This window comes from Vulpes vulpes, chromosome 14 (genome assembly GCF_048418805.1).
Source record: "Vulpes vulpes isolate BD-2025 chromosome 14, VulVul3, whole genome shotgun sequence".
Taxonomy (NCBI): domain Eukaryota; kingdom Metazoa; phylum Chordata; class Mammalia; order Carnivora; family Canidae; genus Vulpes; species Vulpes vulpes.
The window spans coordinates 88,858,118-88,885,031 of record NC_132793.1 but is presented as its reverse complement, the minus strand read 5'-3'; the positions used below and the strand labels follow the sequence as shown (position 1 = coordinate 88,885,031).

Here is a 26,914-nt window from a genome sequence, read left to right as displayed (position 1 = left end):
GCCTGAACAGAACAAAAGGCAGAAGAAGGTGGAATTCACACACACCTCCTGTGCCCTCTACCCCCACTAGGGCCTCTCTTTGCATCTTCTCTTGCCCTCCCACTGGGATTTACTTCATTAGCTCTCCTGATTCTCAGACCTTCAGACCTGGACTGGGTGACACTACCAGCTTTCCTGCTAGCTTGCAGATGGTAGATGGTGGGACGCCTCAGCTTCTGTAATTGTATGAGCCAATTTCTCATCACAAATCATGTATATATCTGTTAATTCTGTCTCTCTGGAAAATCCTAGTATGTCCTCAATGCTTTTAATTAGGAAGTCATTCCTAAAAGATTAAAGATCCACCTATCATTTTTCAGGCACTCTGCTAAATACTGGAAGGAAAAGTTTTAACAAGACACAGTATGTGATGCCAATTCTTATAGCATTACTGTTGGGAAAAGATAGTGTTCTTGACCTTGACTAAACTGTGAGCATGTTCTCCTTTAATCAGGAGATTTTTAACTTTGGCTGGCCATTGAGTTCACCTGGAGAGATTTAAAGCATCCAGTTCCTCGGTCCCAGCTCCAGAATTTGTGATTTAATTCATCTGGAATATAGCCTGAGCATCAGGATTCTTAAACACAAGAAAGGTTGGCTGGTTATTCATCAATGTGACTTAATTGTGGATATAAAGCATTTCTTTTTACTTATAATTTATAACTTGCTCATTTTCAAAATTAGTGTGATATAGCAGATGGCATACAAGACATAAAACAGACTATTTTAAGAAATATTAAAAATGGTAAGTCTCAGAGGAGAAGAGAAAAACTTGTGGGAAAGAAATTATTGAAATTAAGCACAAAATCTGGTCCTGAGCTTTCCGGAGCTAATGTGCCAAGAACAAGAGGGGTCATGGTGTCATCAAGGTCAATAAAAGGAAGGCTATGAGAAAAACAAACAACACCCCCCAAAACCTATTTTCTGTCAAATAGTTCTAAGAGCACAGGTGAAAACTGTGCTGGATGAACAAGACAGCTGAACCCCCAGATGCTGTGTGACTCCTCCACGGCCAGGTTGCTCCCAGATCAGCTAACAGCCAATCTGAATCTAACAGCTAAGGGCCAATCAGTTGGCCATTCTTTCCAGAGGTCCACAGGCTTACCAGGAATGATCTTTGACTAGGGGAGCCTGCAAAGAGGCCAGGGGAGATTGTCATCCAGCTGTGTCACAAAAGCTTTCCACCGAGGCCCACACAAGGTATAAGGAGCCAGCTCTCCATAGGACTTACTGCATCCACGTTCACAGAAAGAGCTTTGTTGAAGCTGAGATGCCATGTGACACACACATCATCCCTGCACCCCGGGGCCCTGGGAGTGATTTCATTTTTTCTCTTTGAGGTCAAATTCTCCTCAGGAGACAGATCCTCCTTTGCATAAGACGGTAAGAGCTGTGGGTTGGAAACCCTGATCAAGGCACCCTGGAGAATGCCCGGTCAAGGGGGACTTACGGGGGGTTGTCACATTTCCTCTGCCGGAAGCGGGCTCCTGTCCCACACGTCCGGCTGCACATGCTCCAAGCGCCCCATGGGCTCCAGTCTCCGTCCACGTGCTCCGGGATGGGCGTCTTGCTCACACACTCCCCTGCGCGGCACCACTGAAACACAGCAGGGCAGGCCACAGGCCCCAGGGGCCACACAGCTCCAATGAATCCAACCTGCTCACTCACCAGATCACTGCAAGTCCCTCCACATGAAAAAAAAAAAAAAAAAAAAAAAAACCACCATGCCATCCCCAAAGGCTTTTTGTAATTTGCACAAAAGTAGACTCTTTCAGGGTATGCATGCTTGTTAACTCCAGACAGTCCGTCCTTACTCAACCTGACACCCATATACCTGTGGGCTTTGCATTTGGCCCTAATGCTCCACATGAAATGTGCTCCCCTGAATTTTTCTAAGTTGTCAGGAAAAGGACTAATTCACATGGCTCATGAAGAGACCCAAGCTTCAGCAAGCTTTGCTTAACGTTGAGTGTGTCTCTCTGGAAGGCTGCGTTTCCTGGCTCTGGGGCTTTGCTTTGCACTTCAAAGCTGGGTTTGGTACTTGGAGATGACACTGCCAGGTCTGCATGGGAGAACCTTGGCTCTGAGAATAAAACAAAGCTACTCGTCTAAAACAGAATTTCCCAAAATGTGTGGCAGGCATATCCGGGGCCCGAGAGGTGATTTGGTGGTTTCAAATCATGGCACCTGATTCACTCCTTACAGTAAGACTAAGGAGAAATCTGTGGCTGCTGGCCCCGAATCCCTCTCCTCTCCAAAACCAATCTCTCCTGTTAATGAAGATCAGGCCTTGGGCTAGCTTTCTTAACCTCTAGTTAGAACTGCATCACAGGGCAGCCCCGGTGGTGCAGCGGTTTAGCACTGCCTGAAGCCCGGGGTGTGATCCTGGAGTCCCGGGATCGAGTCCCACGTCAGGCTTCCTGCATGGAGCCTGCTTCTCCCTCTGCCTGTGTCTCTGCCTCTCTCTGAATAAATAAATCTTAAAAAAAAAACAAAAAACAAAACTGCATCACATTGTTCTCATCCAACTCATTTTATGATAGCTTTTTGCATACAGCCAGTGATCCTGTTTTTGCATGTATGGTTTATTGATGAAAAAGCTTTTTTTTTTTTTTAAAGGGTATTCACTTGTGTGACAAAAAGAGTCAATTTAACAAAAATATTAAGCGACTCTTGTATCTTATCAGAAAAAAAGGAGAGAGGAGATAGAAGTGTTCCTCTTTGCCCAGAGTAGGTTCCAGTGGCATTTCTGGAGCAGCCAGCGGAGCTTCAGGCACTACTGAGTACAGTGCAGACCACCGCTCTTCGGGAGACGTGCCCGATGCCCAGGAGACAGGGGCTAGGGAAGGGCTGTGGGAGGTGGGGGTTACCTTGTCTGCCCCACACTCGGTGCCGTCCAGGGGAGGGTCCAGCTTGGTCTTGCAGGACGTATCTCCTTCCACCAGGCACCACAGTCCAGCGCACATCAGATGCTGCTGACAAGGGAAGGAACAGAACTGCCTAGAACACCATATACAGGTCATTACTGGGGTCAGAAGGTGGGGCCCAATAACTGGTTTGGATTTGGAATTCAAAATGTGAAGGGAAGAAGGAGGGTTGTGAATCTGGATGTTTAAAAAAAAAAGTGTATCATTCAACTGGTTCATTTTAACTCCACAAAATTCTGTGTATAGACTCCTAGGAGGGTTGCCCTCATGGGGATTCATTTCGGCAATTCCTGCGTTAGCTACTGAGGGAGTGTCCACCACAGGGTGCAGGCTGGGTGCCATTAACAAACACATATCTTCCATTTAATGTAGGAAGGTATGAGGCAGATACCCATGGGTTAGAGAGAGTGCACAGGAGGAGAATCTCCCTGGCCTGGCCTCCCCACGGAGGGCTTGCTGGAAGAGGCAGCTCCGTTGCTGAGGCTAGAGGGGCATTTATGCAGGCCTAGAATCCGGAGCTCGAATGCTGATAATGAGCTCAGAGACCCCAAGGGGTTAAAGAAAGGTTTTCCATCTCCCCGTGGTTACCCACATTTCTAGCTCAGCTGACTTATGCATGATTTGTTATAGTATTTCACCTAAGGCATTTCTTAACCTGCACAAATATACAGTGAAAATAACTCTACTTCAACAACAGGCATTTAAAAACATGCCCATTTGTATTAATAGGAAACTTGCACATAGACAAAGTGCTCAGGATGGGACCATTTATGAAAATAACCGGAGCAGACATGGCCAGTGTTATCCCGGGCTGCCTCAGTCTCCCCTGCAGGATTCAGACCATTCAGTGTCTGCACACACTGGTGGCTGCTTCCTCAGTCTTTGTGCTGGAAGCCATCCTTTGACCACAGAGCAAGCTTCAACCACAGGGATGCAGCTGGACACTCCATCTCCCTGGGTGGGATGACTCTGAGGCAAGCTCCAGCTTCTCTCAGAGGGTCCCAGCAGGATGGCCCCATTGTCCATGAGGTGGTCTGCTCACCGGTGCACTTTAGACTCTCCACCCTCCTCTCTCACTTCCCTGCTCCCTCACTGTGCTTCCTGGGATCACTTCCCAGATAAACTCCTTGCACCCAAATCCTCGCCTCATGGTTTGAAAATTAAGAACAGATGTACTGAAGGCTCTTTTAAAGATGTAGTACTTCCAGGTTGCCAAACCCAGTCATGGGAAAAAGGCCTAAGCTGGAGCAGGGAGACCTCACCCTCCAGGGTATGGCCACGGCACCTGTGGGTGCAACTTGGGCAGAGTGAGGGTCAAGGGTCTTTGCTCAGGACAGGTCACAGTGGAGCTTGTAAAGAGTGTACCCTGCTTCGTGTTGAGGTCTGCCATTCCAAGTAATCTCAAATATCTGCATAGGATAGATGTGCACTGTGCTGTCTAAAGTCAAAAAATATTTAGAAGTTTAAGAGACAAAGGGAGAAAAAGGGAAGGAAAGCAGAGCTGGAGGGGCTTTGACAAAGAGCTCAAAAGCCCACAGCTCTTGCTCATTTTTCAAGTATGCCGAAGCCGCTCTGTGCCCTTAAAGAAGTTGATGATTCAAGTGGAACAGTGCACATTTGGGTTCAGGAAAGCCCCTATGTTCCCATTATTGTTCGCCTCTCCATGGAATGGTAAAAAGATGAGAACTCTGAGTACAATGCCAGCTGGTCCCATAAAGACAGACTGAACCTCATTAAATGTTTGATTCCATGCACTTTAACCCTGGAGCTCTTTGAGAGTGTGGTGTCAGTGTGTAGACACGTGTTCATGAGTCAAGGCTGACCCCAGAGGTAATTTATGGGATAGGAGAGCTTGGGATTAGGAGACGCATCTGCCCCATTGGGAGAGAGAGGAAGAAGGCAGTGTGAACTGTTATGTACTTAATAGCACATTCCCATAAAACTGTCCTAATCATCAGAGAAGAAGAGATGAGGTCAGGCAAAGATTTCTTAAGTAGAACACAAAACATACTAACCATAAAGGAAAAAATTAATGAATTATACTACATTACAATGAACTTCTATCAAAAGGCAACTGTAAGAAAGTGAGAGAGGAGGATATTTGCAATACGTGCAAGAGATATTTGTAATGTGTGGATCCAACAAAGGATTTGTATCGAAAGTGTATGTAAAAAACATGAAACAAAAGCTCCCAAAGACAATTAAAATGATGCAATATAAAAATGGGCAAAAAACTTGGGCACTTCACAAATGAGGGCATTTAAATGTAAGGATGGCCAGTAAATGTATGAACAGGTACTCAGTTTCAGTAGCCATCCAGGCAAAGGCAAATTAAAACCACCACTCAGGCGTCCCCAGTGGTTGAGCATCGGCTCAGGACGTGATTTCTGGGTCCTGGGATTGAGTCCAGCATCAGGCTCCCACAGGCAGCCTGCTTCTCCCTCTGCCTATGTCTCTGTCTCTCTCTCATGAATAAATAAATAAAATATTTTAAAAACCACCCAAAACCCCACCATTTGGTACCTCTACACACCTACCAGAATGGCTAGAATGACAGAGACATGAATACAAAGTGTTGGCAAGGATGTGGTGTGATAAGAACTCTCCTTAATTAATGATGAGCTTTTAAATTGGTTCAACAACTCTGAAAAACTCCTTGACAGTACTTAATAAAGCTTAAGACATGCTGGATGTTCTACTATTCATCAATTCCACTCCTACATATGCATCAGGCAGAAATGTGTGTATACGTTTACCAAAAACATTTTAATAATAAATTTATTTTTTATTGTTCAATTTGCCAACATACAGAATAACACCCAGTGCTCATCCCATCAAGTTCCCCCCTCAGTGCCCGTCACCCATTCACCCCCACCTCCCGCCCTCCACCCCTTCCACCACCCCTAGTTCTTTTCCCAGAGTTAGGAGTCTTCATGTTCTGTCTCCCTTTCTGATATTTCCCACACATTTCTTCTCCCTTCCCTTCTATTCCCTTTCACTATTATTTATATTCCCCAAATGAATGAGACCATATAATGTTTGTCCTTCTCCGATTGACTTATTTCACTCAGCATAATACCCTCCAGTTCCATCCACGTTGAAGCAAATGGTGGGTATTTGTCATTTCTAATGGCTGAGTAATATTCCATTGTATACATAAACCACATCTTCTTTATCCATTCATCTTTTGATGGACACCAAGGCTCCTTCCACAGTTTGGCTATTGTGGACATTGCTGCTAGAAACATCGGGGTGCAGGTGTCTCAGCGTTTCATTACATCTGTATCTTTGGGGTAAATCCCCAACAGTACAATTGCTGGGTCGTAGGGCAGATCTATTTTTAACTCTCTGAGGAACCTCCACACAGTTTTCCAGAGTGGCTGCACCATTTCACATTCCCACCAGCAGTGCAGGAGGGTTCCCTTTTTTCCGCATCCTCTCCAATATTTGTGGTTTTTTGTCAAGAATGTTCATAGCAACAATCTTTGTGTCCAAATTGGAAATTGCCCAGGGATGCCTGGGTGGCTCAGTGGTTGAGAGCCTCCCTTCGGCCTAGGGTGTGATCTCGGAGTCTCAGGATTGAGTCCCACATCGGGCTCCGTACATGAAGCCTGCTTCTCCCTCTGCCTGTGTCTCTGCCTCTCTCTCTCTGACTCACGGTAAATAAATAAAATCTTAAAAAAAAAACACAAAAAAGGAACTGCCCAAATGGTCATCAACAGAGAAATTATGGATTATGGTCTATTAGGACAATGGAATACGGCATGATCCCATTTATATGAACTTCAAAAACAAGAGAAAACTGTAGTGTTGTGAGTCAGGATAGTGGTCACCTTTCTGTTTAGTTTCAACAAGGGGACTTTGGAGCTGCAGCCTCTGACCTCAGCTTGGCCATCAGCATTGCCCTGGGTGCCAGAGCTAATCAGCTGCCCTTCTGTGATTTGGTTTCAGTACTGGAAAAATGGTATGGACAGCACTAATGCTTGTTACCATGATGCCTTTTAGATAGTTGGCATTCATGTTGTGCTTTCTAAATGACAAAGTGCTCTGCTGTCTGTCATCCTGAGGCTCATGACAGCTGGGGGAGGCAGGTAGGACAGGGCTTTCTCTTTTTTCCATTTTTTTCAAAGAAGAGGCACATGTTTATGTGGAAGTCAAGGGCCTGAGCTGGACCAAAATTACCAGGCTGGGAGTTCATCAATCTAGGTTCAAGGTTCACATCCTGGTTCTTGACTCATGTAGTGGCTCCACAGGTGTATTCACTCTCTAAAAAACTGAGCTCTAAATGTATGATCTGTGCATTTTTATGCATGCATAGTATACTATAAATAGTAAGACGTTTTACAGAGAGAGGGGAGAAAAGAAGAGAGAAATGTATGCTCAAACTGGCGATGGAAGATTGTCTGGACCCAACCTATCACAAGGTAGAAGCAGGAAAATCAGGGTTTCACCAAGAAATTACAAGGATAGACCATATGTATAGGAAGTCATTCCTCCTATCAGGAGAAATACTTCATAGTGGGTAGTCTTGCAACTGCTGGTCTCTTTAGGGTGGAACACACACACTTCTCTCATAAGGAAAATTCTTGCTAGCCTGGAAATAGCCCTGACACTCTCCAAAATGAACATCCTATCTATAGCTGATTCCAGCAATAACTCAGAGGTGAACAACAGTAAAAAAGAAACAATTTATACAAAGAACTACAAATATGAAGGGAGAAGGTACAAGAGGGAGAAAGCATTGAAGAATACTTACCAGATAATATCATAATACCGCTAAAAATAATGTGTAAGTCTATGGGCATTTTTTTTAAACAGAGTAATTGTGTCTTTTTTTGTTTTTGCATTTGCAAAAAGCAAATATATAAGAACTCAGGGAAAAGATGGTCAGGTCAAAGGAGATAAAGTAGCAACATCCGAATGGGCCAAGGAAGGGGGAAAAAAAATCACATGACCAATGAAGACTGAGAGCAACATAAAAAGAGACACACCACTGAACACATAAAGGGGTATATAGAGTTGATGACTGAGAAAAAGTGAATGTAATAAAATAGAAATGAATAAACGATTTAAACAGATAAGACGAATGACAGACATGAAGACACATAAAGGAGATGGGACACAAGCAAAAGTGGGAGGCAGGTGGGATGAGTTTTCTCTACATTTTTTCCAATGAGGGGACGGATGTTTGTGGAGGTCAAGGGCCCTGAGTTGGGCCAGAAGCACAGGACTCTTAAAGAAGAGAACCAAGGTAATGGAACAGAAAAGGTATCTGAAAAGAAATTCAAGACCCTATCCTGAAATGAAAGAAATCTCTGTTTCAGATTGAAAAGCAAAGCCCTATTCCAGGAAAACAGCAAAGAATAATGAACACAGAGGGATGTCCTGATAAAAGTTACTGAATTTCAGGGATAGAGCAAGAAATATTTTAGGCAGCCAGGAAAAAAGGATCAAGCTAGTGGCAGTGGGAAAACACAGCAGGCTACCTGCAGATTTCTCCACAGCAGCACTCACTGCCAGATGGCAGTGGATGCCTAGAAAGACACAAGGAAAGAAAATGTAATCCAAACAGCTTCTAGCAACTAAAGGGTTGCTCAAGTATTTAGGTAACAGAAAATGATTTTTTAAAAATATTTTTGTCTATTTATTTGAAAGAGAGGAAGAGAGCACAAGTTAGGGGGAGTGGTGGAGGGAGAGGGAGAAGCAGGCTCCCCTCAGAGCAGGGAGCCAGATACAGGGCTTGATCCCAGGACCCCGAGATCATGACCTGAGCCAAAGTCAGACACTCAACTGACTGAGCCACCCAGGAACCCCCAGAAAATTATTTTTGAATCTATAAAGAAGCTGAATCCTTTTTTGGAGAAAATACTAGAGGATGATGTTAGCCAGAAGAGAAATAAAAGGAAAACCCAAGGGTTAGCAGTGAGCACCCAGTGAAGCATTGACTGAAATGTGGGGACTGAAGTTAGGAACAGAATGCATAGGATATAAAGTCAGATGAGCCAGAAGTGATATAGATACAAGAATAGCCTAGAAAAGAAGGTGCGGTGGGGTGGAGGGCATAGGAGATTGTCCATATATATCCATTTCTTTATCGTTTCTAGTTGGGGGAGGAGCAAAACATAACAGATAAATATAGCAACTGGGATATCAGAGCTTTTAAAGGGAAAATGTTACCCACTAAGAAAAATAATTAAATTGAGGGGTAGAGGGAATGGAGAGAAGGGGTTTGAAGGTGGAAATGGTTTTATCATGCCCATGGAATTAGGATAGAGTAGAAACTCTAAAGAGAAGTTGGCCTATGGCACCTTTTTGCTTCTAGCAAATGTCAGAATAGATAGTCTGTGGGAGGTGGGGCTGCTCTTCCATTCCAAAAACAGGTAGGTATTGTAATAAAATGTCATTTTTTCCCCTGAAGATTTTACTTTTAGGTAATCTCTGCACCCATTGTGAGGCTCAAACTTACAACCCCAAGATCAAGAGTGTCATGCTCTTAACAACTGAGCCAGCCAGATGGTTCAAAAATGTCATTCTTATTGCTGAGCTCACCAGAAGTTAAGAAACTATTCAAGAAAACAAATACAAAATACACACATAGCTATACTTGTACATACTATTAACATAGTCTAGTCTGTAGCAAGCACTTACAAGGGGTGCATTCCCCTGAGCGCCAGCAATGATCTTGACACTCCAGCTGGGAGAGTAAGTCTGGAATCTGGAAGGGTGTTTACCAGTTCTAGAAGGATTGGTGGCACTGGCTTGTTGAGACAAATATACAGACAAACATATAGCAACCACCATTCAGACTCTCAGAATTCCATGGTGATATTCAATAAAAGTAAACTCACAATGAAGCATGGAAACATAAATGACAGCTAACAGAAGCAACAAATAAAAGATTTAAACTTCCAAGGTGTTTAGATGATAGAATGATCAGATACAGAATATATAATAACCATAGGTGTGCCTGGGTGGCTCAGTCAGTTAAGTGCCCTACTCTTGATTTTGGCTCGGGTCATGGTCTCAGGGTTGTGAGATTGAGCCCTGCACTGGGCTCCATGCTGGGAGTGGAGCCTGCTTAAGATTCTGTCTCTTCCCCTCCCCTTGCCTATTCTCTCCTTTCTAGAAAAAAAAAATCATTATAATAACTATCTCTAACATGTTTGAAGAAATAAAAGATGACATCATGTACACAAGCCAGTAGTGAAATACTATTGAATCAGGCAAATCTGAAAAAGAAACTAGAAAGCACTTTTATTATGAGACATTAAATGTATAACTGTTGAAGAAAAGCAGTGGATTCTGACATCACTGAGAGAGAGAATTAGTGACTGGAAAACAGATTTGAAAAAATATATAGATTGTAGCATGAAGACAAAAGAAATAGGAAAATACTGAAAAAAAAGGATTAAGAGATAAGAAAGAGTAAAATATTGATGTATGTGTCTAATCATAGTCCCAGACGGATAGCAGAAAGAATGAAGAGAGGCAGTGTTTGAGAAGAAAATAGCTAACACAAAATACGTACTGTATAGAATAATGAGTCCTCCCACTTAGTAGAGGGGCAGTCTTCTAATATAGGCCCAACAACCCCTGTCTCCTCCTACTCATGCTCTTGTGTAACACCTTCTTTTTGTACATTTGACGAAACTACTTGCTTGCTTTGCATTCACTGAATGCAGCAAAAATCATAGGATATAATTTTAAGTAAAAAGAGAAATGTATTATTTAGGAAACAGATAAACCATAGTCAAATATGAGTTGGTCTCTAGGCGACAAATGTACTAGATATACTACTTGCTAACCTATTCAAGAAAAAGAGGAGACAATATGAATAAGACAGGAAGAAATGAGAAAGAAAAAAGAAAAAGAAAGGAAGAAAGAAGATAACAAAAATGTGAAGGAAATTTTATGTATGTATATATGTATGTCTGCATGTAAATTTTAAATAATAATCAGTGATCACTGAGCTCAATACATAAACTCGATATGAAATGATTTCCTTACAAGAAGAGCTATTGTACAGAATAGAATAAAAATGCATATGGACTAACTAATATAGAAGACCTAGGGAAGCTGGTCAATGAGCTACCCTTCCTGAAAACCTCTGGCCCACATAGTTTCTTAGTAGTATTTTTCATAGGGAGATTCTATTTAATCTTTCAGAAACAGATAACACCAATGCATTCAAACTGTTTAAGAGCATTGAAAAAAGGGGGATTTTTCCTTATACTTCACATTAATATCACATTGAAACCAAACTGAACAAGATAAGTACAACAAAAGAAAAAAGGTTCATATCAAACTCATTCATAAACACTGTGATGAAGATCCTAAATAAAATTTACTAATATAGTGAAGCATATAGTGAACCATGACCAAGTAAGGTTTATTCCAAGAATCTGAAGATGGTTCAATATTAGAAAACCTGCTAATATAATTTGCCACACTAATAATTCAAAGAGAACTCATCCAGTCCTCCCCATGGATGCTGAGAAGACATTTGATTAAATTTAATCACAATCTCTTATTAAAGTTAACAATGTACATAAATGGATACATCTTCTTTCATTTGATAAATATCTATTCATGCAGAAACGTCAGAAGCACTCTCATTAAAGTTGAGAAGAAGAAAAAAATGTATATTATCACACTGTTATTATTTTAGGTGAGAGAAGGAACTAGGGGTTAATAGAATTATATAACTAAAATAATCATATAACTAAAAACCCAAATACTTAACTAAAGAACCATTATAATCTCTAAAATAATTCGGTCAGATGGTTAGGTATAAAATTAAAATACAGTAATTAAAGCTCTTTATAAATAGCAACTACAATTTTAAAGATATACTGAAATAAAAGATCCCATTCAAATTGGAAAAAATATTCTATAGGAATAAATATAGTAAGAAAATTATAAAATATACATAAAGAAAAATAAAAATTTCCCTGAGGGAGCAAAGGAAGATGTTTTGAATAGATGTAAAGAAACGCTATGTAGGAAGACTCAAAAGTATAAAGGCATATATTTTTCACTAAGTCTCTAAAATAATATAACTGAATTAAAAATACCAACACATATGGAAAAATAAAAAATAATAGCCACTAAAACTGTGAAAAAGCATACAGCTAGTGTATTAAAATATTTTATAAAGCTACCATCATGTAAATATTAAGAGGTTCACAATTATATCAGTGAAATAGACTGGAAAAATCCAGAAATATATTTTAAAAACAAGATATAAAGAAGCATATTATAAAGATGACATTTCAAATTAATGGGGAGAAATGAATTAATTAATCAAGTATGGAACTACATGAGGGGTCATCTGGAAAAAAAGTCAGGTTGGATCCCTTACCTCACACCTAACACTAGAGTAAATGACTGCTGTATTAAAGATTCATACATAAAAATGTAATAATAAAAGTGCTAGAAGATATAACATGAATTAAGTTAATTTACAGTGTAGGAGTAGGAAAGACCTCTAAGCATGACATAAAACTCAGAAGCCTTATCAAGATATTGATGCATTTGACTTTACACACACACATACACACTTCTGCTTGACATAAAATCATAAAAAATAAAAGTAAACAAACTGCCAAAAAAATTGCAACTCCTATTTTAGCTAAATGGCCAATTTCCTTAATATATAAAATTTCCAACAAATCACTTAAAAAAGATCAGTAATCCAAAAGATTTAAAAAGATACTCCACAGAAAAGAGAACACAACTGGCTTCTTAATATATGAAAAAATGCTCAAACTCATTATGAGAAATGCCATTCAACCTGTCAACAGACTCATTTCCTAAATGGTCAGATTGTCAAGGGCCAGAGACGCTGGGTGAAGATGTGGGAAAGCTGGCACTTCCATATGCTGTCTATGGTAGTGTAAAGAGATAAGCCTCTTTGGAGATCAATCTGACAATATCTATCAAGAACTGAGGCATGTACATAATTTTTTTTTAATTTATTTTTTATTGGTGTTCAATTTACCAACATACAGAATAACCCCCAGTGCCCGTCACCCATTCACTCCCACCCCCCATCCTCCTCCCCTGCTACCACCCCTAGTTCGTTTCCCAGAGTTAGGAGTCTTTATGTTCTGTCTCCCTTTCTGATATTTCCCACACATTTCTTCTCCCTTCCCTTCTATTCCCTTTCACTATTATTTATATTCCCCAAATGAATGAGAACATATAATGTTTGTCCTTCTTCTATTGACTTACTTCACTCAGCATGTACATAATTTCATCTCAAGTTCAAAGACAGGTAAAATTAATCTGTGGGTTCAGAAAGAAAGTGATTATTGCTGGGGGTTAGTGAATGGAAGAGGGCTTTAGGGAAGCTTCTGGAATTGCAGAAATGCTATATTTCTTCATGTGCAGGTTCTACTGATGTGTTGTTTATAAAAAATAAGTATAACTGTACACTTAGGATTTGAACTTTTCTGTTTCATGTTGTGCTCTATATAGGTGAATAAAATTCCAAAAATCACATACATGCAAAAGTGACTTTTTGTCCACTTCTAGGTATTTATCTTGTAGACTAATGGTTCTCAATTAGGGGTGATTTTGCCCTCCTACAAGATATTTGACAATGTGTGAAGACATTTTTTGGTTGTCACAACTTGGGGATGCCCCAGACTTAGAGTGGGCAGAGGCTAATGATGTTGCTAAATATCCTACAGTGCATAAGATAGTCCTGCAGCAAAGAATTATTTGCCCTCAGATATCAATAGTACTGAGGTCAGGAAACTTTGCTATAGATCAACTCAACAATAATGATAAAAAGAAAAATAATAAGTTACAGTGGATATAAGAGCCTCTAACTCTAGGAAACAAACTGAGGGTTGCTGGAGGGGAAGTGGGAGTGGGGAGGGGGTAACTGGGTGATGAGTATTAAGGAGGGCATGTGGTGTGAAGAGCACTGAGTGGTTATGTGCAACTGATGAATCACTAAATTCCATCTGTGAAACTAATAATATGCTATATGCTAATTAAATTGAATTTAAAATTAAAAAAAAAAGTTATGGTAGAGAATCCTCTAAGACACCTTAGCTGGGTGACCAAGGTTAATATCACCAGGACCGCAGTCCCCATTTATCCACAGGGGATATGTTCTAAGACTCCCAGTGGATGTCTGAAACCATGGACAGTACTGAACCCTATATATACTGTTATTTCCCATACGTACATATTTATGGCAGGGTTTGATTTATAAATTAGGCACACTAGGCCACCTGGGTGACTCAGTGGTTCAGCATCTGCCTTTGGCTCAGGCCATGATCCAGGGGTCCTGGGATCGAGTCCCGCATTTGCTCCCTGTGGGGAGCCTGCTTCTCCCTCTGCCTATGTCTCTGCTTCTCTCTCTGTGTCTCTCATGAGTGAATAAAATCTTAAAAGGAAATAAATTAGGCACACTAAGAGATGAAGACCAATTACAAAACAGAACAAGTATAACAATACAGCGTAATAAAAGTTTTGTGAGTGTGGTCTCTCTCAAAGTATCTTATTGTATTCACTCTTTTTTTTTTTTTTTTTTGTATTCACCCTTCTTGTGATGACGTAAGATAATAAAATGCCTATATCACCTGATGAAGTATGTCATCACTTGATGATGTAGGCATTGTGACATAGGGATGGGCTACACCTGACCTGACCACATGCCACAGTTGACCGTAACTGAAACCACAGAAAGCAAAACTGCGGATAGGAGGCACCACTGTAACAGGATGTAATGTGGTCTCCTTCTCGATCATTCACAACCTCAATCTGATCATGAGAAACCTCAGGTAAACCCAGATCGCAAAATAACTTAGTGGTACTGTTCAAGGGATAAGGTCATGAAAGACAAGGAGCAGATGGGAGGAGACCAAGGAGATGGGACTAACTAAATGCAAAGCAGGATCCCAGAACAGAAAAGGGATATTGGCAGGAAAACCAGTGACCTCAGCATGTACTTTAATGAATAGTATTGTACCAGGATTCATATTCTGGTTTTGATCATGGTTCTAGGATTCTGTAAGATGCTGACATAGAGGGAAGCTGGGGAGTAGGGGGAAGGTATATACTTTCTGTACTGTTTATGTACAAAAAAAATTTTTTTAAAGATTTTATTTATTTATTCATGAGAGACACACAGAGAGAGGCAGGGACATAGGCAGAGGGAGGAGAAGCAGGCTCCATGCAGACAGCCCCATGCGGGACTCAATCCTGGGACTCCAGGATCATGCCCTGAGCCAAAGGCAGAAGCTCAGCTGCTGAGCCCACCCAGGCGTCGCTGTAACCCTTCTTTAAATCAAAAGCTACCTCGAAAGGAAAAGTGAAAAAATAACACCATCTGTATTTAAATAAAAAAAGGATGGGGCAACTCTTACTTACACAGGTATTGAACAACTCTAAAATATAGTTAAGAGAAAAAAAAAGCGAGATATACAACAGCGTGGCAGGGTGCTCATATTCATATGAAAAAGTATGCAAATAGTGATATTTTGCATTTCACACCTTGTGCATACATTGCTTACTCAGAAAACAAACTGATTCTGAAAAGTCACACCAAGAGCCAAGCATCTGTGGTAGAGATGGTCTTTGCTATCATTACTTAGCGCCTGCAATGCATATTTACAAAGTATCTGTCAGATAAATGTAAAAATGGCATTTTGGCTTTTCCGGAATGAATTCTTTTTTCATCCTCAAAACCACTGCCTCATTCAAGTCCTCTTCCTCTGGACAAATGCAATCATGTTCTGCAGGCTGTCTTGACTGCAGTCTTCCTCATGCTCAATATATCTGCAGAATCTCTTTGGAAACACAGATACCAACTTAACCCATCCATTGTTCTCTTCAGGACTCACTTAAAACCCTTATGACATAGGCCCTCCCCTCTCCCTGCTGCCTCCACGTACTCATGTACTAAGTGCACCTGACTATCCACATCCCATGGATCCTCTGCACCCCTACCCAGGCTGTGGCTTCTCCCAGGTGAGCTTGCCCTGCCCAGTCTCCAGGACCCCCCTCCCTGCAGGCTGGGCTGCACCACACCGGAGAAGTAAAGTGAACAGTGAGCATGACCTGCTGCCTGTCGTCAGAGAGTTCAGTCTAGGGAAGGAACCAGAACTGAAAAAATCAACAGAGTCATGAAATCATCCTCCATATTCTACAAGGCCAAATCCAGGACTTTGTAAAAGCTTTCCTTCTTTTCTCCATTCTCACCAGGAAGAACCCATTAGGGTTCTAAGAGCACTCCACACCAACTGGTCCTGCCAAGTGACAGTGCCATGTGTCTCACCTGCTACCCCTTTGGCTCCCCTCCATCCTGAACTCCTAGGGGGCATGGGCGGTCTTTCATCACCTCCTCCTCTTATTAGTTGGCACATGCCTGGAAGCAAATGGTACCCACCAAAAAGGCCTTGCTGAATGAGCAAATGAATGGATGAACGAATACATTCACGAGTGAGGCTATGCACTGCTTTGATAGCATGAGGGAAAAGCTGATCTACTCTAAGCATTTACTAAGCTCAGGCATCAGGCTAAGTACTTTATCAGAATTATCTCATTACCACTCATGTCAATCTTAGGAGACAGAAATAATCACTCATCACACTTTGCAGTGACCTACCCAAGCTGCAGAGCTGGGACCTTTCCTGACCCTAGAAAAGACACTCTTATCCACTGGTTATAATACAGTTCTTGATGGGTCCCAATTTCCTCTTCTACTTCCTCCCCCTACAATCTCACATTCTCTGCATCAATCAGGCACGAGTATTCATCACTGTTTCATATTTGCAGTGGAATGGAATGGTTTGGGCCCTCTGCCTGCAATGTTCTGTTTGCAAGCACTGCTGAGCAACATAATCTTGGCTCAACTGAAATGTACAGCCACTTAAGCCGCATCAGGGGTGGGGTTGGGGGTGTACTGGCTCCCCCAGCTCCTGGCCAACATTGGAAACTAGGATGCTCAGCTTGAGACCAACTCCTGGATAAGAGGAATAAAGGAGAATCATGTTTGTAATGTACAGGTAATATTTTATCCCATCCTGGATTTTAACTTTTTGTTAAATGGTGAAAGTATCAAGTTTTACAGGAAAAAAAAAAAAAAAAAAACTTTAATAGAGTTGGATGGGAAAGTAAAAAAACCCAAAACCAGGAAAAAAAAAAAAAAAACCCACACCAAACCAAACCAGCAGCAGTGGAAAGCTACTGGTCTGGGGCAAAGAACAAGGAAAATGAAACAGCTGTCTTGTTTTAGCATCTGTTGCCTCACTGGCTACATTCAAGGTTTGGCAAAAGTCGTATCAACTACATTTTGTAGCAGAGTGTCTCCAGCAGCTGCGTGACAAATAAGCCAATGCCAAGCTTCCTTCCTGGCATACTGTGAAAACACAGGCAAGGTCTGAGTTCCTCCTAAGACAGCACTGTTCGTGCATTCAAAGCTTTACCATTTTTCTTCAACTGGTGGTGTCTGGTGACCGTTTTAAGTGCTGGGAAGGTTGTTTTGATTCTCTCCCTTACTGGGCACCCATGAAGTATTTGGAGAACAGCTCTGTCTCAAAGCGTACTGAAGGCGATGGTTATGTAAAAACCCTCAGAAATGTGTTGCTGATAACACAAGCCAAAAGGGAGATAAAATAAGAGCTGGATGAAAAGGTTACTAATCTAAATTTTCCACAAGTACTACTGCAGTTTGAAGCCTTCCCCCCGGCTGGCATGCCAGCCCCACTTCTGGAAGGCTCCCTGAGTCCTGAGGCTGGTCACTCCTTCCATGTCCTATAGGTTGCAGAGATGGTTACCTGGCTGGGGCCACTTTGGGTGGGGGGGAAGGGGGGAGGCTGCTGGGTGAAGACAGGGCCAGGGTCCTCGGGCATCTGCTGGCAAGGGGAGGGGATCAGGGATAAGAAATGGCAGATAACACACAACTTGCAAAGTCTGGGGAGCTCTCTGAGGAGGCAGTCTACTGTAAACTTCCAAACACTTCTGGAAAATTGGGGCCATCTGCTGCCAAAGCCCAACAGTTTTGAGAGAGGCTGCAGATGCTGGGCAGGAGACTGAGACTAAGGCAGGCAGGAGAGCTTTCAACCTGGCACCCAACCCAACATCCTACCGCGTGGCCCTGTCTGTCTGAGAGGGGCAGGGAGAGGCTGTGGCTTGGGCCAGCCATCCACTCTGGCCAGGTACGCAGCATTAAAGGGGCAGGTTTCATTTAGATAGGCAGTTCCCAAGCCCCACTGAGTGCGAGATCCCCCAGGAAAGCTGTCTTCTAGAGACTCAAAGGCCAAAGATCTGAAGGAGGGCATTAAAACTTCTGATATCCTCAGGAGGAGCTTCTAATGACCCACTCAGTTGAGAAGTGACCAACATCAGAGAGAAAGAACCTATAGTTCCAGGTGGAATTCTGATGCCCTGAGCTTCCTGGACCCCACAGGGATCTCTAGCCATCAAGATGCCTGTGAAAATCTCTGTGGGATTTGGGAAAGTTTGCAAAGAGCCTTTGCATCCCGGGGACTGGGGCTGTGCCAAGACAGAGCTACTGGACACTTCACATTAATTCCTGGTGCTCCCAGGGTAGCAGAAGGAATGTCAAGAACAGCATAAGGAAAGATGTGGAAAAGGACCAGCCAACAAGACTGTCAGCTAAACAGTGTCCTCTCTGCCACTGGCTCCAGGATGGAAAAAAAAATGGTACCAGCTAACCTTTACTGAGTGCATGTTACATGCTAAGTACTCTAACTCATGTGTTACTCAGCCCTCAGAATAACCCTATGTAATATGTAAGTAGAGCCATTTTTCCCATTTTGCAGATTGGAAAACTGAGGCAGAAGAGGCTGTGTAGCTCACTCAAGAGGCAGAGGCAAGACATGACCCTGGGTGTCTGACTTGGGAGACTACCTTCTTAAACACCATGTGATATGAAGAGCACCTCCACACTGTACTACTGAAAAGCTGAGAGAACTAAATGGGAAGAGCAAATAACAGGTAGAAAGAAGGCATAAGACCCTTAAATGCCTATTATCATTCCAGACACTCTCGCCTTCCTGAAACAGCTGGCCTACAGCTTCTGTGCTCGATACTCAAAAAAACAAAAAACAAAAAACAAAAAACAAACAAACAAACAAACAAACAAAAAAAGCAAGCAAGCAAGCACGATAGGCCCATCTCCGTCCATTGCAAATGCCATGATGTATAGGCACACTCTTGCTCAGGTCAATTATAAGGCTGGTGTTCATCACTTCCCACACTAACTTCCTTTCCAGGTGGGGTGGATCATGTGCAGACTTTCAGGGCAACCATGGTGGAATGTGTTGCCAAGAAGGCTGTAGGGTTAAGGGACAAGTGGTCGTTACATAGCAACTTTCAACTCAGAATCTCCAGGAACCAGGGTGATGAGCAGGGACGGATATATATCTTTCATGCTGGAAAAGGGTGGGGGCTTTAGGAGGTTGTGGTCATTGTCAGAACATTGTCCTAACTCCCCACTTCCCGCTCTGGTCTCCAGGAGCAATGTCACATTCTTCCTTTCAGTTGGCGATACCTACACTTTGGGCTTTCTTACCCCTTGCTGCACTCAGCAGGATAGCTGAGCCCCAATAGCTTTAAAGTCTTATTAAATAGTGACTATGCTTTCCAGTGACTTTCCTGAGACAGGAGGAACTTGTAATCATAAAGAAGATGGATTGAGTTAATTGCGTAAAGTTCATTTCCCCTTTGTAATAAATATTTACCATCCAGTGTTTATAACTTTTATGTTTGGACTTTCTTAAATGCTTTATTGAATTAAAAACATCACATTACCATTGGCTAAAAGAGGAGACAGCTATATTTGCCAATAATTGCTGCAAGAAATGCCAACTATTGATGCCAATTTTTTTTGGTAGTTCATATTTCCATAGACAGCTTTGAGCCTTACAATACCAGCATTTTGCAGACAGACATGAAAGATGTAATGGTGATGGTGTGGGGATCTCCAGAGCCCTAGACATGAAAATGGACTGTATTTTAATTTTTCTTGGTTCTCTTGTATGCAAATCTTTAAGAAGGCAAGAAATCTGGTTAGTATTTGAGGCGAGGCTGCTCCCAAAGCAACTGTTTTTCCAGTCATTTACCCTATGCCTTTGAATGAGGAAATGGCTTATAATTTTGATTGATCTTAAAATGCCTATGAATTGTGTCAAAGAACATACACAAAGTCCCAGTCAGAAGGAGGTTCTGTATTTAAAATTCTGTCTAAAGCCTGTAAACACCTTTGCAGAATAATATTTGTCAATGCATAATTATAAAATTCTTAAGATTGCTAAGGAAACAATTAAATTTAAGGATCATCCAAAATACAAAAATAAATACCAACTTGTAACACAGTGACCCATGTGTTTTTTGGTCAACATATTACCTTAGAACATCTGGCTCTGGGTCTAATAACCACTGTAATTTCAAGATTATTTATCTGAGAGAGAGAGAGAGAGAGAGAGACAAAAGAACAAGTAGGGGGAAGAGCAAAGGGAGAGGGACAGACAGACTCTTGACTGGGCAGGGAGCCCAATGTGGGGCTCGACCTCATGACCCTGAGATCATGACCTGAGCGGAAATCAGGAGTCAAATGCTTAATCGATGGAGCCACTCAGGCACCCCTAACCACTGTAATTTTAAAGTAGTGGTGAGTCTAAATGATAATTTGAGATAGCAGCTACAACTGTCACACAGTATGAACTATCTGGGTGTCTTAATCCTGACAGTCATGGGTGCTGCTAAGACTGTTGTGGCTTACTGCCAACATCCATGGGTGAAGGAAATACAGTTGACCCTTGAACAACACAGATGTATGATTGCTGACCCCTGACACCATTGAAAATCCACATGTAACTCTTGGCTCCCCAAAAACCTGATTGCCAATCACCTACTGCTGATTGGAGGCATTCCCAATAACATAAGCAGTTGAGTAGCACATATTTTGTATGTTACCTGTATTATATACTGTATTCTTACAAAAAATTTAGTTTAGGTAAAAGAAAATGTTAAGAAAATCATAAGAGAAAACACACTCAAAGGCGCCTGGGTGGCTCAGCTGGTTAAGCATCTGCCTTCGGCTCAGATCATGATCTCAGGGTTCTTAGATCGAGCCCCCCCCGCCCCCCCCCCCCCCCCCCCCCCCCCCCCCCGTCAGGTTCCCTGCTCAGTGGGGAGCCTGCTTCTCCCTCTCCTGCTGCCTTTCCTCCCCAGTTCATTCTCTCTCTCTCTCTCTCACTCTCTCTCTCAAATAAAATAGAATCTTAAAAAAAGAGAGAAAATACATTCATAGTACTGTACTGTATTTATATATATAAAAAAATCCATGTAGAAGTAGATTCATACAACTCAAACCTGTGTTGTTCAAGGGTCAACTGTACTCATGTCAGTTACAGATTGGAGAAAAATAAACTTTCATTATCCTTGTTCACAAAACCTCTGAAATCTACCTCTGCAGATCCTGGTTCAGAACCCCTGCTTCTGTACAATAATAAAGATGTGTCCATGAAAAATACAATCCTCTGAGACGATAGGCCTCTACCTTCTGCCAGGGATAAGCTTTTGTTCCTCATAAAAGGCAGAAGCAAAATGAAAATTCTTCTCACCGGTAGTCATGGTGGTTAGTATTTTTCTCAAAATATAATCTCCCCAGTTTCTTTTCTTCTTATTTTTATGGGTCTATATTCCAGAAAAAGAATAAGAAAATGTTCAACTCCTCAACACTGGTGTATTTTGTGGTTTTCTTCCTTTGGTGGTGTCCAACCTCTGTTACGTTTTATTGTTTTTTTGTGTGTGATAGGCTTAAAGTTCTAGAAATTTCTAAAACATACACACACACACACACCCCACTTGCCTCACTGATGTTTAGGTACTTTTCCAACCTATCCCCCTACTACTCTGCACAGGCATGCCAGCTGAGGGGCTTGCCAGTGAAGTTCTCACCATCAACAAGCTTTGGGGGAGCCTGAACCTGAAAACATGGACAGTGTTCCCAACTGTCATGTGTGAGTGTGGTTTGTAAAAGAAGAGGTTCCTCCAGATTTTTGGAGTTGTAATGGCTTTGTGATATTCATTCCCCTAAAATTCCTGACTGGGAGTGTTTTTCTTTTCACTGTATCTAGAAAGTAGTAACTTTTTTTGCCTATTAAAGGGGGCCTCATGTGATTTGGAGAATTTTACTGAGAATTCTGCATCACAGTCCCCTCTGAAATAACTGGAGATCCTTAACAGGTCATGATGTCATGGGAGTGATTATTATAAAGAACTGGACAGCTGGAGAAATGGGATGCACACGAGGGCCACATGGAGACTCCCCATGCAGAGGCCCTAATGCCAACTGCACCATTTTCTTAGCAGAATGGAGTATAAATGACTAACATGAAACGTGCACTTACAACCCACCTTTACATAACCTAGTTCTAATATGCTTAAGGGGTCACTGTAATATATGCTCACATTTTGTTTCATTTGTTGGCTTATTAGCTATAACTTTGTTGTATTAGTTATTGGTTGATTTATAGTTTCTTTCTGTGCAATTATTCTATCTAGTATATGGTGCAAAAACCTTACAATAGAATCTGACCCTTCCTCCTGTTCTGGCCTCTATGTGAATATCATGTGTTTTACTTTTATGAATGTCATAAACTCTACATTACTGTACTGGTTTCCCATGGCAAAGCTACTAGTGTTTCCTACTGCTTCTCTAACAAACATTGCTGTAAATTTAGTGGCTCGTGAGAATGCCAATTTCTCATCATACAGTTCTGGAGATTGAAAATCCAAAATCAGTCTCAATGGGCTTAAATCAAGGTTTTCACAGGGCTGGTTCCTTCTGGAGGCTCTGAGGGGACAGTCTATTTCCCTGAATTTTCCAGCTCCTAGAGGCAGCCTTGCTCTCCTTGGCTGATGGCCACCTCCTTGCATGATTCCCACCTCTTCCTTCTGCTGTCATGTCTCCTACTACCTACTCTGATCTCCTGCCCCCCTCTCAGTAAGGACTCTTCTGATTATATCAGGCCCATCCAGATAATCCAGGAAATATCCCCATCTCAAGATCCTTAATGGAATAAAATCTGAGAAGTCCCTTTAGCCATCTAAGGTAAAGCTCACAGGTTCTGGGGATTAGGACATGGGCATCGACCATGACTGTATTCTTATTTTTTTTCTTTAAGACAGTTGTTTAATCAATCAATGATCTTTTAAAGATATTTGAGTATATTTAAATATATCATATATTCACCCATGTAGTCACAACTTCCAGGGTCCTTCATTTCTTTGTGTAAATTGATATTGCCATCTACTATAATTATCTTTCTGCATGAAACATTTCTGTTAATATTTCTTATAGTATGGGTTGGCCAGAAATGAATATTTTTAGCTTTTGAAAAACAGAAAATCTCCATTTCACCTTAATTTTTCAAAGAGATTTTTGCTGGGGGTTGATTTCTAAGGTCACAGGCTTTTTTTCCCTCAGTACTTTAAAGATGCTGCTCTACCATCTTTAGGCTTGCATTGTTTCAAAGGAGAGATATGCCATCTTTTTTACCTTTGTTTATGTGTTCATAACTTCTACTCTGGCTGTTTTAAGATTTTCTCTTTATCATTATTTTTAAGCAAATGGATCATGATAAGCGTTGGTCTAGATTTCTTGTTTATGTTTCTTGTGCTTGAGGGTCATAGCTTCTTGGATGTGTGGGTGTATCATTTTCATCAAGCTTGGAATGTTTTTTTAGCCATTATTTCTTCAAATATTTCTGTCCTTGCTCTCTCTCATTTCCTTCTGGGGTATCATCTGCATATACATCTTAGGCCACCTGAAGACCCATAGCTCACTGATACTGTCTTCTTTTTCTTATCTGTCCTTTTTCTCATGTTTCATTTTGGATAATTTTAATCACTTTGTGTTCAAGTTCACTGATCACTTCTGCAATCTCTCATTTCCTAGCAATAGGGTCTTTTTCACTTCAGATAGTATAGTTTTCACTTCTAGAGGTTTCCTTGGCATCTGTTTTATGTCTTCCATATCTCTACTTAACATGTTCAATCTTTCTGCTACCTTCTTGAACCTGGACAATGGTTACAATTACTATTTTAATGCCCTTGTCTGTTAATTCTATCTTTTGTGTCTTTCTCGGTCAGTTTTGATTGATTGATTTTTCTCCTCATTATGGATGTACTTTTCGGCTCCTTTGAAGGCCTGGTAATTTTTTATTTGATGCTAGACATTGTGAGTTTTATTTTATTAAGTGTTGGATGGTCTTCTATCTCTACAAATATTTTTGAGCTTTCTTCTAGGACCTGGTTAAGTCACCTGATAAGAGTTTGATCCTTTCAGATTTTGCTTTTAAACTTTATTAGGTGGCACTAGACCAACATCCAGGATAAGGCTAATTTTGCCACACTACTGATGCAACACTCTTCTGTGAACTTCACATGAGTTCCAGAGATTGTTTCCTCTAATATTTTCAGATGGCCTTGGGTAGTCTTCTCACATGTACATTGCTGAGTACTAAGCTAAAGATTCATGGAGCTCTTGTGCACATTTCTGAGGTTCTTTATAAAGCTTTTTATTGTGTGGTACCTCTCTATGTGAACTCTAACTTCCTTGGCTTCTCTGTGCTCCCAGTTCCACTTCTTCAACTCAAGAAGACTTGTTTCTTCTCTGTTCTCCCTCTCTGTGCCACAGCCTGGAGACTGTCTAGGAAGTAAGCCAGGATAATCAGAGGGCTCACCTTATGTCCTTGACATCTCTCAAGGATCACAATTCTTTCTTGTTGGATGTCCAATGTCATGAAAAATCACTATTTTATATAGTTCATTTGATTTCTTAGTTGCTTAGTTGCAGGTGCGAAGGTAAATCTGGTCCCTGTTACTTCATCTTGGCCAAAGGCAGAAGACAGAATAAGAAATTAAAGGCAAAATTGGGACTGTGGTCATTTCATTATATGAGATCCAATTCAATCCTCAAGGGAATTAAAGAATAGTAATGGTTATAAAGATCAGTTTGGCATTGGATTAAAAGACCTTTATGATTGGTTCTGGATGTCTCTGGCTGCCAGAAAAGTATAGGTTTTACATAATGCTTAATTTTTTCATGATCCTGAGAAGTTCGATACAGAGAAATGCTGATCCTACAGATGTACACAGACAGATTAGTTCTGTGTTCCACTGGATGGGAGTCAGTGTTTTCCAGAAAAGTAATAATAGCACAAATATCAGCTCAAATACCTCAGTGCTGATGCTGTGACAGACTCAGTTCTCAGCACCTTATGTGTAGTGACTCACCAGGAGCCTTGGATTTCAATGATGGCACTAATGCACAGCATAGAGACACACAGAGATGGTCACCAGAACCAGCCTACAGTCACTCACCACCAGATCTACTGTGCTGCTTTGAACAATTTCTTGCCTTGGGAAGAAGGCACAGGAAGGAATAGATCCCTGCAAAAAATTTGATGGAGTTTTATATGTATGTTGGCTGGAACTCATGACCCCGAGATCATGACCCGAGACAAAATCAAGAGTCACACACTTAACCAGCTAAGCCACCCAGGCGCCCCTTACCAAATTAAAATTTTATTTTATTTAAAAAATGTTTTTGTTATATATATATATTTTTTAATTGGAGTTTGATTTACGGGGAATACAAATTAAAATTTGAAATAGCATGGTCAGGGTAGGCCTCCTTAAGAAGGTTACCTCTGAAAAAAACAAAGCCCCCAGACTCAAAAAAAGATGAGGCACCTAGTCACAGGGACAAGTGGAGGAAGAGTGTCCAGCGAGAGGATGCAGGCAGCATGAAGCAGAGTGTGTTGTATTCCTGCCAATAGCATGCCTTGCCAGTTCAAGAAAGAGCAGGAAGGCAATTCAACTGGATCAGAGTGAGTGAAGGGGATGCCGAATGAAGTGAGGACAAGTAAGAGGAGAAGCGGCTCATACCCACACCAGAAAGTCAGTGTTACAGGGAATAAGAAAGAAACAACACTCTTGCTCTTCTGCTATACTGAACACCAGCTGAAACATAGACCCATAAATGTATAACATGAGTAAACAGATGATAAAACAAGGCTTAGAATCCCTTAGTTGGGGGGCGTCTGCGGGCTTAGTTGAAGTGTCTGACTCTTGATTTTGGCTCAGGTCATGATCTCAGGGTCGTGGGATCAAGCCCTGGGTTGGGCTCCGTGTTCAGCTCTGCTTAAGACTCTCTCTCCCTCTCCCCGTTTGCTGTCTCTCTCTCTCAAATAAATTAATTAATCAAAAACAAACAAACAAACAAACAAACAAAAAGAATCCCATAGCGGTGTGCTGCATAGTTTGGCTTTGAGTCCTATGGTGTGTCCCAGGCCTAGGGCAGCACTCGCAAAAGATCTTGTCCCCAGCTGGCCTCTGCCTCTCCCTTCCAGCAGTGCCTCTTGTGGGTTAGCAGGACATTTTTCTCCTGAGTGAAGTTACCACCATCTGACTGTGAGATTCACAATGAAGGAAGCACCCTCGCCATGCAAGCCGAAAATTTCTGCCAGTTCCCTGAGGCTGCAGGTCATCTAGTCAGACGTGCTGACAGGTGCTTCTTCACTCTGGCTAGGTACTGGGGAGAAAAACGTCCATTTCATTGTATTTAGTACTGAAGAACTCTCAAAGAAAAGGCAAGTGGGAAAATATATTTTGTGGTTCTGCTGAGCTGTGGCAATTCATTCTCAGCTTTCCTGTAACTCACAAGATGAGAAGATCTCACTTTATATACTTGTATCTTAAGCTTCTAGGGCAAAAGAAAAAATCACATAGCTAAGCTGATCAGTGCTTGTTGACATTTTGCCATGTTCTTTGAACAAAATGATGCTAGCAAAGGAAAATGAAATACCAGGTCACCTTCCTCCCTTTTGGGGTTTGTCTTTAAATGACTATACATGGCATTTCTTTTCTCCCTCGGTTATACACACACCTGGGTT

At 41.5% G+C, this 26,914-nt stretch overlaps 1 protein-coding gene across 2 annotated transcripts in view; it reads right to left on the bottom strand.

The window, feature by feature from the left end:
• ADAMTS17 (ADAM metallopeptidase with thrombospondin type 1 motif 17) overlaps nucleotides 1-26,914 on the bottom strand; it is a 326,554-nt gene that overhangs the window by 129,225 nt on the left and 170,415 nt on the right. Inside the window, exons 11-12 of one of the 2 annotated variants that reach the window (XM_072737129.1) lie at nucleotides 2,910-3,014; nucleotides 1,490-1,635 (exon numbers count right to left, since the gene is read on the bottom strand). In XM_072737129.1, coding sequence (XP_072593230.1) covers nucleotides 1,490-1,635; nucleotides 2,910-3,014 — 251 coding nt within the window. The remainder of the gene's footprint in view (nucleotides 1-1,489; nucleotides 1,636-2,909; nucleotides 3,015-26,914) is intronic. The other variant, XM_072737130.1, reaches the window with a different exon arrangement.